Consider the following 12663-nt stretch of genomic DNA (forward strand, 5'->3'; position numbering starts at 1 on the left):
GGGTTCAATCCCCAGCACCACAAATAAATAAAACAGATGATGAGAAAATAGAAGGGGTCTGCTCAGGAGGGGAAGGTGGGGCGGAGGGTGAGAGGCGGTCCTAGGGAGGAGATGTCAGAAGAAACCTGCTCCTCTGTGTAAGTAATGATAATAAAACACACGTGATGCGCAGGACGACACGTGATGCGCAGGACGGCACGCGATGCCCCTGCTTCCGCACTTGAGAAAAGTGGGGCGACCCTGGATTTGTAGCCAGTCGGCCAGAGGTGAGGGTGGCCTGGGGAGCCCCTGGACTGGCAACTGGCCTCTGATGTAGGGGTGGTCCCGCTGGGCACGGGTGCCTTGACTCCCTGGAGCCTAAGGTTGCTCCATGACTTGAAGGTGGCCCCAGGTCACGTGCTGGAACCCAGTTCTGCAGGGCAGGCAGCTGAAGCGCAGGGGCGCTGGCTGAATGGGTGAGCTTGCCCGACCCCTCCTGCGCATGCGCTCTGGCCCTCCCACCTCCCACCCCACAGGCAGGAGGCCCTCCCCCGACACCTGCTCTTGGAGTTCCCAGAAACTCCCCGCTCTGTGGCACAAGGAAGACACTGCCCCTGGGCAGTTTGCATCAGAATGGCATTGGGGGACACCAGCTGGTGTCAGGAAACCTTTTGGTCTCCATGTGACTTCAGGTGGCAGACACTAGCAGTCCCCCACCCATCACCTCTTAGAGGAGGCCAGAGGCCACCCACAGCTCTGGTTAGGCACTTCCTGTGTATATTGATGGCGTCTTTCCTGAAACTCTTGCTCTCTTCGGTGAGGGGCCGGAGACCATGGGGGTTCATGTCTCAGGAGTGACCTGAAGCTGATGGCAAACGGCGCTAGCTCCTTAAGGGAGCAGGCTGGAAGCAGGACCGAGCACCAGTGGTCCACTGTGGTCACCTGCCCACGGTCCAGCCTTCCTCTTTGCTGCCCGGCTTCTTTGCTGTCCCACCACAGTTCCTGGAGTCGCCTCTCAGGTAAACAGCTTGCATCCAAATCTCCACCTTAGGGTCAGCCTCCAAGGAACCCCAAGGAAGACCTCCGCCATCCCTGGGGCTCCAAGGCCTTTGCCTCCACCGCTTACCCTCTGATCATACCCCTGTGGACATCAGCCAATTGTTTTGGGCCACCACCCTACTAGGTCCATGACTAAGCCCGCCCTAGGTGTGCCAAGGCACCCAGGCCTGGCCAGAGTGTTTCATCCTCTGACTTGAAGATCGGGTCAGGGATGAGTTTTTTTAACCTAGCTGGTCCAGTAATAGTTCACCTTGGAGAAAACTTCAAACAGGAGTCATTGGGAAGGGGATTTCTTTACCTCTGGAATCTTATGGGCTTGGAGCCCTCATAACCATCCTCTCCATATGGACAGAGCCTGGATAAAGATGATGATAGACATGGAAGAAAGCACAATATAGAGATACTGATAAATTCCTGATGACATGATCACCTGGATGCAGCTATACCTGAAGCCTAACCACTCTACACTTCCAATGACTAAACCAATAGATTTCTACCGCCACTCTTCTTTGCATCTAATTTGATCTATTCTTATCATTTGCAACCAAAGAAATCTTTAATAATATCAACTTCTGATTTATCTGACTTGAACCTTTTGTATTTTTAGACATGAAAACACCCTCTAGGATACGGGCAGAAGACCCAGTCTGTCAAGGCAGGAGGACTGAACAGAGGGGATCATGGGTGGGGCATTCTTTCAGCACAGGCTAAGGGGAGGACTAAAGACTCATCCTAAAATAATTTGTGGCAGTTTACAACAAGAAGCATAAACACAATCAACCCAGAAATCACCAATATAAGAGAAAACTCCAAGAAAAAGCCAAGGACTCGAGTTGGGGCGGAAGGGGAGGGTCCACCTTGCTTGGGGACCGTGCTGTGACTGAACACAGAGCCTGGGTCCAGTCCTCCTGGCCTCCGATGGAAAACAGACCAGTGGGTTCCCCAGCTCGCGTGTGCTAAGGCCAGAGACCAGGCCAGGAGGCCGAGGGCCCGTGGCTGTGCCTTCCTGGAACCCATCTGCTTCCTGGCTGCAGGCGGTGGGCCAGGGAGCAGCTCTGGCCCGCCCAGCCCCGTTCTGGAGGCTGGGGGTGTGTGCGGCGCAGTGGTACCTGCCTGCCCCAGGCCTCCAGGTCCCACGCCCTGTACAACACCCCAGGCCACAGAGGAGTCTGCTCTTGACCCGTCCTGCACTCAAAATGGGGCCTGAGACCCTGATTCGCGAGAATGCCCTGAGCCTCGGTAGTTATTGACTCACAGAATTTCCTGTTCTAATTACATAACGAAATGGACGTTTGCTGACTGCTCCCCGAGGCTGGGACTTCCTGGAAATGGACACTTTCCTTGGCGGCTGTGCAGTTTTGAGCGAAGCCCAGAGCTGGCCGGGCTGGGCGGCATTTGCCACCTGTCTTTCTTGTTTGCCCGGGGACATCAGCCTTGTTTTTCTGAGGTGAGGAAAACCAGGAATCCTCCCAGCCTCCTCTCACAGTGCTTCTGGAACCTGAGATTCTGGTCATTGGGGTACCGAGGGGGCCAGAGAGCCCCATATTCTCCTGCACCTCTCAACTGAAATCACAAGACTGGGAGGGGGTGGCTCCTGGGATAGAATTGCTCATCCATCCTGAAGGCCCAAGAAAAATCTGTGGTCCGCTTAAAGGTCACGTTATGTTTTTCATGGACCTGGGCACTTAGACCTTCAGGGGCCTGTTCCCTCTTAAAAGAAATATTTTAAATGACCTTTTACAGGTTTTTTTTTGTTTCTTTTTTTTTTTTTTTTTTTTTTTTTGGTACTGGGGATTGAACTCAGGGGCACTCAACCACTGAGCCACGTCCTCAGCCCTGTTTTGTATTTTATTTAGAGACAGGGTCTCTCGGAGTTGCTTAGCACCTCACGGTTGCTGAGGCTGGCTTTGAACTTGCGATCCTCCTGCCTCAGCCTCCTGAGTCACTGGGATTACAGGTGTGTACTCCTCATTTTTATAAACTGGTGCATTATAGTTGTGCATAATGATGGGATTTGTTGTCACATAGTCCTACGTGCACAGGATAGAACGATATAATTTAGCCAATATCACTTCCCAGTAATTCCCTCCCTCCCTGCTTCCCACCCCTGCTCCCTCTGCTCTACTGACCTCCCTTTGATTTTAAAGAGAGCGCTCCCACTTCTTTTCCTACTTCCTCTCTAACTTCCCCTTATGAGGGGAAGCATACAACCCTTGAACCTTCTGATTTTGACTTATTTTGATTAACATAACATAGTTCCATCCATTTTCCTGCAAATGCCAAAATTTCATTTTTCTTTATGCCTGAATAAAACTCCATTGTGTATACACCACATTCTCTTTATCCATTCACCTGTCGCTGGACACCCAGGCCGGTTCCACTGCTGCGCTGTTGTGAACTGTGCTGCTGTAAACATGGGTGGGCGTGGGTCACTGTGGTGGGTGGTGAAAAGTGAAAAGCACCCAGAAAAACCACTGCGGACAGGGAACTCGTGCAAGAGATTTTATTAGGCAGACAAACAGTGTCTGCCCTGGAGAGAGAGAGAGAGAGAGAGAGAGAGAGAGAGAGAGAGAGAGAGAGAGAGAGAGAGAGAGAGAGAGAGAGAGAGCGGGCGCGCGAGCGCGAGAGAGAGAGAGCGAGCGCGCGCGCGCTTGAGCATGGTGGGGGAGCTTCTCTTAAGTCATTGAATTTCCCAGGCTAATGACGATTGGGCCAATTGCTGAGCAGTTAAAATTCACAGGCTAGGGATCAGGCCAATGGCAGCCGAGTACAGGCTGATGAGCCGACCAATGGCTGGCTAGGATCGCAGACTGACAGCTGGGGTGCTGTCCTGCACCCTTGCCTTCCCCCACCTGCGTGCCCTGCGCTCTACCACCCAGGAGGGAGTCCCTCGAGGTCATAGGGTGCGCGGGTCCTAGGCAGCGGGAGGGCCATACTTCAGGGCAAACCTAGCGCCCACCTGCTGCCTGCCCGCAGGTTCACCAAGACAGAGTGTTGTGCCGGAGCTGCGGACTTGCCATGCTGGGCAACCAACTGAGTATTATGGGTGGACTTTAATTGCTTAGGATAAATGCTGAGGAGTCGTCTAGCTGGGTCCTGTGGTGGTTCCAGGCCTAGTCTTCTGAGTAGGTTTTTAAAGGTAAAAGGACAAATGCAATTTAATCTGGATTTAGTCTTATATCATCACTTGAGTGTATTTATCAATTAATTTATGCACCAGTTTATCTGTTTGCAGGGCTGGGGAGCCAACCGGGGTCTCATGTCTGCTAAGCATGTGCTCTGTCACTGAGCTGCACCCCAGCCCAATCGTGTTCATTTGTAATTGGCACAGGGTAATTGTAAGTATTTATGGGGTACAGTGTGACATTTCAGTGCAGGTACACCATGTGAAATGATCAGATCAGGTAACTGGCACATGCATTGCCTCAGACAGCTATCATTTCTCTGTGTTGGGAACACTCCAGGTCCTCTCGAGGGGCTATTCTGAAATATGCAATTATCTGTTGTCAGACATAGTCACCCCACTGTGCCATGGGACATTAGGAGTTAGTTCTCCTATCCAGCTGCACCTCTTTCATGATTATGTTTGTTTTTTTTTTTCTGATTTTATTTTAATTTTTATGGGGGTGTTTGTTTTGGGTACTGGGGGTTGAACCCAGGGGTGCTTAACCACTGAGCCCCATCCCCAGCCCTTTTTATTTTCTGTTTTGGACAGGGTCTCGCTAGTTGCTGAGGCCGGCCTCAGCATTGTGATCCCCCTGCCTCAACCTTCAGAGTCACTGGGATTACAGGCATGTGCTACCCACCCAGCTTTTTCTGATTTTAAAAGAAATCAAAATTAGAACATTTTGAGGGTCCCTGGAGCTCTAAGCTCTGGGTCTGCTGGAGAAGTCACCTGGGGCCCTGGGCCAGCATTGGTGGCAGGGCTGGTCCCTGGAGTCACCAGTGGCTCCTTTGGTCATTCAAGGTCAGCTGGGAACAATGATAACAGGTAACTACAGGTAACAGCCTGTAGTGCAGGTGCCAAGCCCTGCCCAGTGCCCTTCAGCATGGCTGCTCGAGGGTTCAAGGACTGCAGGCCAGTCAGTTTTCTCATCTGTAGAGTGGACAAAATGTCAGTCCCTCCCTGAAAGCACACTGTGAAGAGTGACCGTGTGAACACGTACAGTGGCCTTGCCCAGGGGTCAGTGCCTGTGGCACTGCTAGAGAAAGCGATACTTAGCTGGAGGTGGCAAGGAGGACCTCGGACAAGAGGGACCATGGAGATGGGGACTGTCCAGTCGGGAAAGATACGATCTGCTCCAGATGCCACGGTCCTCGACACCTGGGCCTTCTCAAGGTCACCCGCAGTGCGTGACATGTTCGTATCAGCACAGGCTACACTTTGCGTTTGGGATTTTGATCTTTTGCCAGGCTGGCCATATGCAGTCCCACCCCCTCTCAATTCTGGGCAGCAGGGCGATCTGCAGCTCCCTGTCGACCCTCTGACCACAGGGAGGACGAGCCGCGCTCTGCAGCCAGCGGCGCGGCTGAGCGGGAGGATCTGAGCAGGAGGATCGTAGGTCCGCGTGTCTAATGCACTTCCGACTTGGGGTGTTTCCGGCTTAGGATGAGTTCCTCCTCTAGCGAGGAGCTGGGTCCGTGGACCGGATGTCCCTACAGAGGCGACGTCGGGCTGGGGTGCAGCTCAGCGATATGGGCGCGTGCCTGACGTGAGCGAGGCCCTGGGTTCCGTCCCCAGCACCACAAAAGTTCTTAAACAAAATAAAAAATGGATAAAAAGAGGAAACACCAGGGCGAAGAGGGATTCTGGCAAAACTGTACCGGATTCTCCCGGACGGCAGGCGCGAGGCATGAGGGTCAGGGGTGAGGCGCTGATCAGATGTCAAGGGCAGGGTGTCTGCTAAACTGACCCAGTAGGAGTCCTGTGAAAACTGGACCCGCAGGGTCAAGGACAGAGTCCAAGGTCAGGCCCAGTCAGCAAGGGGCCTCGGAGGGGCCTGGTTCCAGTTGGGTCACAGGAGAGAGTCTTTGCCACGGCTCAGCCAGGGCGGCCTTTGTGATTAACCCAGCAAATTGGTTGATTTGACTCATTAATCCTAATAACTGGTTTGAGTAAGGGCTGCCCCACACTCTGCTTCTCCTCCACTCCAGAAGCCGCTGACCTTGGGCTGAGCTGGTCCACCAGATGGCAGAACCCAGGCGCTCCCCAGCTGGCTTCCGTGGCTGGCTGCTGCCCAGCTGCCCGCCCACGCCTTCCCCGGACAGAAGCCCTTCCCAGCTGCGGAGCCCGCCGGAAGCCACGCCCACCGAAGGGCACCGCCCCCTGTTCTCAGCAGCACCCGACTCAGGCTTCCTGGCCCTGCAGGTCAGACAGCTGCCCCCAAAGCCCACCTCCTCCCTCCTGCCTCTCTCCCGGGCAGGAATCCAAGCCCCGCCCCTGGGCACGTGCTCCTCGGGTCCCATCAGCTCATCTGTGGCTACCTACTTCTCAGCGAGGCCTGTTTTCCACAGGCCCTTACGCCTGGTGGCGCCGGCTGTACCATCCTGCGGTGAGAGGCAGGGCTCTGGAGCCGCCATCATCCCAGCTCCACAATGAACCGCTGGGTGACCTTGGGCAAGTCCATTAACCTCCCTGAGCCCTGGATTGTTTATCTGTGTAGAATTATGGAGATGATCTTATTTACTTTAGCAGCCAGAGTCCCCATTGGGAGGAAAACTGGATTTTTTTTTTTTTTTTTTTTTTTTTTTTTTTTGAGGTGTGAATACTTTGACAAACCCTTGGAGGAAGAGGGACGAGTCCCCAGCTCCCTGGCCACCAGGAGCTGCTGCACAGCTGAGCCTGCCATGGCTGCCTTCGGCCACAACCACGTTCTGTGACTGGAGTAGCGAGTGGAGGGGGGAGGCTGGGTGCGTGGGACCAGGAAGGGGCTTCTTTGATGCTTCGTGGAAGGAAAGAAAAGAAGGGATGAAGGAGCTGACCTGGGCCAGGATGCCCAGGCACAACACACCCGACTGGCATCCCCCGCAGGGTGGCTCCTGGCCTACATTCCCCCATGGTGAGCCCCCTGCTCAACCCAGCCCCAGACAGTGGGTCAGCAGATCTGGGGGTCTTCAGCCACCTGGACCCTTCCCAGAATAATGTTTCCAGTGGCGTCAAATAACAGGCATAAATTACAAAGGAAGCCAATTATAGTGAAATAGAATTAGCAAAATACTCAGATTTGTTGGGTGGCAATACATGGCTGTTCTGGAAGCATATTAAACAAGGTTCAGTGGAAGCTCTAACAAGCATTATGTTTTTGAAGGAGTGCTTTTCAGAGTATCGGCAGCAGCGGTAGCGTGAGAGAGGAATGGTCTCCACTGGTGGCTGCATCCCGCGCCATCACTGTGGTGCTGATGAAAATACCAACTGACATCTACCCAGAGAAACAAAGGTGTCATTTATTCCCCATCCAGGTACACAGACTCTCTGAATCTTGGGGACTCCGAGCTGCCCCTGTTCTGTTCCCCCTAACTGCCACTCAAGAACCAGTCCCCGGGTTCTGGGGATCCTTGCATCTGCAGGGCAGGATCATCCCCAAATGCAAACCTGGCCACGTCACCCCTTGCTCACCCCTTGAATTCCTCAATGGCTCCCGATTGCCGGCCTGCTGGAATCTGAAGACCTCTGTGAGGTCAAGACCCTCCCTCAGCTCTCAGCCCCACCTCTCAGCACCCCTCTCCCCACCCACTGCCTTCCTGTCTTACTGAACTTCCGTCCAGGAAGCTCTAGAATCTGCTCCTCACTAGGCTTTGCCTGTGCCGCTCCCTCCACGTTGCCCCCAGAGCAAACTCTGCCTGATCTCTGAGCCTCCGCGCAAAGGCTGCCCTCCTGGTGCCCCACCTTGCCTGGGGGCCTTCACCAAATGCTGGATGTGCGAATAAAAGATGAAAAAAAGGAGAAGAAATAGGCTGTCAGCCTTGAGCAGCTGGGGATGGGGCTGAGGGCCACCGTCACCACGTCATGACATGACGGGGAGTCAGATCTGCCACCGGGAATGACTGTCCCGCGCTTCTGCTCTGCTGCCACGCTGTGAGTTCTTGGGTCTGCTCTGCACCCTCTGTCCCACAGCCATGCCTCAGGAGGGGCCACTGTCCCCCACCAGAAGCCCCATCCTCCTGGTTTCATTAGAGTCATTTCGACGCCTGAAGAGGAGATTATTGGATGGAAACTCAGCCCACGCGTGGCTCTTCAGAGGAACAGACGCCTCACGAGGCCAAGCCCACTGTGTGGGGCTCCTGGAGTAGCGCTCACGGCGCCCTGATTCCCTTTTGGCACAGTCCCGGCTTAACCCCCTACGCCCTGGACCTCACCACCCTGGGCAGCAGGCCGTGGAATCCACGGCCTTCTCTTGGCGGTCTCTGGCTCCACCCCTCTGGTGGCCATCCAGAATCCCTGCCTCTGAGGTCTTTGCCCGCAGTCCAGCCCCTGTGCTGCCCTCCAGCTCCTGTGGTTGATGGTCGGGTCCCACTCTGTGCTCCACAAGGACAGGCCAAGGCGGACAAGCTCAAGTGCAGGAGCGTGTCCTCCTCCCCGATGTGCGCCCTCTGCTGCTTCTTCATGGTTTGGTACCAGGGATTGAACCCAGAGCCCCTTTACCACACAGCCACATCCCCAGCCCCTTATTTTATTATTATTTTTTTTTTCATTTTGAGACAGGGTTTTGCTAAGTTGCTTAGAGGCTCACTAAGTTGCCCAGGCTGGCCTCCAAGTTGAGATCCTCCTACCTCAGCCTCCCACATGGCGGGGATTACAGGTGTGAACCACGGGCCTGCTCCCTCTTCTTCTAATTCGTGTGTGTGTAACCCAGGCTTCATGCATCCTGGGAACGTGCTCTACCACTGAGCCACAACCCCAGCCCCATGAAAGCCACCACGGCCACTGTAAAACTCTTCTCTCCCTTGTGCCTGGGATCTGCCCATCACCAACCTGCTCAACATGGTCTGCTAAAGACACTGGGGTTCGCGCACCCCTCTCTCTCGCGGGTTAAGCTCAGGGCCGGGGCTGCTGGCTTGGGCTCATGGCCATAACTCAGGACTCAGCCCAGCGCACGGCCGGGCCGGACAGGCCGGGTCAGGGAGGACGCCTGGGCTGCGGCACCCGGCGCCCCTGGCCGGCCGCCTTACCTGAGAGCACCGTGAAGACGGCCGCGAAGGCGTTGAGCTTGAGCCCGTCGATGATGCTGCTGGAGTGGAAGAGCTCGAGACACATGAGGCTGAAGCCGACCACCAGCAGGAGGATGTAGAGCACCTCGGAGACCACCGACAGCCACAGCACCCCTGCGGGCAGAGCAGAGGCGGGATGAGGGTGCGCGCGGCTCGCCCACCACCGCCCCCGACGACGCCGCAGGGTGGCGAGTCTGCGCAGAAGGGCCCTCGGTGCTCAGCGGGTCCCCGCGAGGGAGGGACCCGCGGCCGCCCTCTCCAGGGAAGAGCCTTTATCCTGGGGCAATGTGGCTCACGGAGGGGCTGGGGCTGGGCTGCAAGCAGAGACGGGGCGATGGCCTCGCTGGCCGCTCACCTGCAGACCCAGGGCTTTCCTCCTGGGCTTTACAGGAGACCGCGTTCCCCAGCACTAACCAGTGGGCGGAGGTTCTGTTACCTGCAGCTCTAAGAATCCCCGAGTCACACCCACACATCAGCTGCCCTCCAGGGACACCTGCAGCTTTATCTGCCCTGTGTCCTTCGCCGCTTTTTTCTAGAAATTGCCGCTGCTATTCCCGCGACTTCAACCTAGTGATCTCCAAGCTGCCATGTTCTGTATTGTCCCGCCCTCCTGGGCACAGCTGATTGATCCAGTCTGCTCATCTGACCGAGAACCCACCAATCAAAGCCCTTCTCTAGGAATCTGAGCAGGGAACCAGAGACAGACCAGAAGAGAAGCTCAGATGAGAGTTGGAGCATTCGGATCATGTGAGCACCTGGTTCCAGCCATTCCTGAAGGCCAGCTCTGCTCCAGCCCTTCTAGTGGTTTAGCTATTCAAATTTTGTCTTCCCCGGGAGAGCATGGCTCCCTTTCCCCAATACGGGCCCAAATTGGGTTGCTGTCATTTGCCACCTAGTTCAGGGGGCATCTGCTGTTCCCCCTGCTCCACACTACTATTCCTTTTTCTTCCTACAGCCTTTCTTCTAGTCCAGGTTGTTCAGGTGCTACTAATACATGCCCTGGCTCCAAAGTTTTGGGTACCTGACTCCTGTCTAGCCATCATAGCTCCATGTCTCTCAAACCCCAGTTTGAGCTCAGGAATGCATCTCTCTGTGCCTCAGTGGATATTTTATTTGTATTTCTGGAAGATTCCGCTATACAGCAACATAAAGATCTCAGAATTAGTGCTCGAATGTGTATTTTCACAGTATTTCTATGGGAGAACAACATGGGGATGTATCCAGTGGGCTGGAGATGGAGCTCAGGGACCCTCGACCGAGGGAGGTGGAGAACCCAGACAGATTCAGGAGTGAGAAATGAAACTGTGGGCACACATAAGAGTCCTGGGACTCAGGCGGAGACAGGACATGGCACTGGAGACACACCTGTGCAGCTGGTTGTGCAAGCCACACAGCCATGTGGTTCAAACAAGGCCCGTGCTTTAGAGAAGGGACTGTGGACCAGGCCTGGTTGGTCAGGATGGCCCCGTGACCCAAGTCAGTTTAATGAGACTTGGTCACAGGACTTTTGCAGAAACTAGCAGGAAAGGGAAGCCCTTTCTTTCTGCAAAGTTTGAGGGTGGAAGGAAGTAAGGATGGAACTAACTGAATTGCCTGGTGTAAGAACCTTCCTGAAAGTGAGGTTAATGTCAAAGAAGTCAAGCCAAGTCATGGAGGGGGATTGTTTCCTGATGACATTGTTTGGGCCTTAGATCCAGCCATGCCTGAAGCTGCCTGTTCTTTTGCCTAAATCAGCTTGAGGGAGAATTTCTACCACTTTCAGTTTTTCTGTTCTTTGGAGCTACCAAGAGTGTCCTTTCTGGCCTCTGTTCTTACCCAGGTTGCCTCTTTCCACATGGAACGTCCCAGGGGCATCCAGTAGATACTATTTACTAAATGAAGCAAACAAACAGCTAATTCTAGGTCCCCATCTGTTTTCTAAAGAAAAAAACCCAGATTCTGAAACACCCACTATCATTTCTAACAAATGGGGCTTTCAGAGTTTGGGGCAACTTTTCTCTTTCTCTTTTTCTTCTTGCTACAAAAATATCACATCTCCTGAGCATCCCTTGGATTTCTGTAGGAGAATAATGCACTCTTGGCAGCCCGGACACCATTAAAATGCTCCCTGGCACCAAACACTCAGCCTCCGAGGCCCTTAGCTGGCCCAGGGCCCAAGAGGCAGCGGGAAGGAGGCAGGGACGTGGGGGAAGCGAAGCCATGCCAGGAGGTGGCTGCCCACAGCGGGTTGTGGCCCCCACCTGGCAGCCTCACCCTGCAGCTACCGCCCAGTCCCAGCTGTGCCCGCCTCCTGGCGAGCCTGGTTCCAGCCCACGGGGCCCCAGCCAGGTGTCCCTCCTGCCTGCCCTGGCAGCAGGGTCCAGCTCTGCTCTTTAGGTGGGATGAGGGATAGTGCCACCTGGGGGGATGCGACCCAGGAACAGTGGGCGCCAGGGTGGCCGTGTGGCTGCTGCCTCCTGCCAGCCCCTCGCTCCCTGCCCACCCCCTGCAGGGTGCAGCCCGAGCCCCGCCCAGCAGCTGGGATGGCGGTTCGCACTCCTGCTGCCCGGCTAGATGTGTTCCCTGTCTTCTCGCTGGGCTCTGGGGCATCGGTTTGAAAGTCCCAGCCCACCCCACACGTGGGGATCCATGACCACAGCAGCAGTAATGATCGTCATTGTAGTCCTGTTGACGGTGGCAGCAGCGTTCAAAATAAAGACCGACCATGAGGGGCTACTTGGACACCCTTTTCGGTGCTTTTAGTTTTTGGAGAATTGTTTTTGGGCAACTGGAGCCCGTTCTGCCCATCTTGGCTCAGAAAGTGCCCGGGAACTTCCGCTTCCCTCTCTGGGCTGTCACTGGTCTGGATGACCAGTGGGGCCCTGTCCTGTGGCTGTAGCTGGGGCAGCTCTGAGAGGGGCCCCCACTGTAACCGGGCCCCTGAGGGAGGACCTGGCCACTGTCCTCACTAATTCCATTTTGTGTCTCCACGCTCATCTCAAGTCCGGGACCAGCAAGCCCTGCAGGCAGATCTCCACACGAGGGGACTGAAACGGTCCCCTGAAGCAGGCCCCACAGGCCCCTGCAGAAGCAGACGAAGCCGACACCGAGCAGGCCGCAGTTTGTCCAGTGCTGCCGGGGGACACGCATTCTTGCCCCACCTGCCCTGATCCCTCCCTGCAGAACCCTGGAGCAGTAGCTTGATCCCCCGTCTCTTCCCAGGGTGGCCACTTCCCTTCCAGGGCCAGGCCCACTGCCCACGTGGTCATGCTAGCCTGGCTGGTGCCAGGGAAATCATTGCTGTTTGGTTCCCGTCACGAACCACCTCCACCCCTGTCCTGCACACGTCCCCAGCTCTCGCACAGTGTCCCCTGGCAGCAAAAACCTGTACACAAACCCTCCTCTCCGGCCGCTCCCAGGGAACCGTGACTCCCGAGA

The 12663-nt window shown here is 55.3% G+C and overlaps 1 protein-coding gene across 2 annotated transcripts in view; it reads right to left on the reverse strand.

Moving 5' to 3' along the window:
* Positions 1-12663, reverse strand: part of GSG1L (GSG1 like) — a 200997-nt gene that overhangs the window by 65059 nt on the left and 123275 nt on the right. For both annotated transcript variants that reach the window (XM_079121512.1, XM_079121511.1), the window contains exon 3: positions 9208-9360. In XM_079121512.1, the coding sequence (XP_078977638.1) occupies positions 9208-9360 (153 nt within the window). The remainder of the gene's footprint in view (positions 1-9207; positions 9361-12663) is intronic.

The sequence above is a fragment of the Sciurus vulgaris genome, assembly GCF_902686455.1.
Source record: "Sciurus vulgaris genome assembly, chromosome: 18".
Classification (NCBI taxonomy): domain Eukaryota; kingdom Metazoa; phylum Chordata; class Mammalia; order Rodentia; family Sciuridae; genus Sciurus; species Sciurus vulgaris.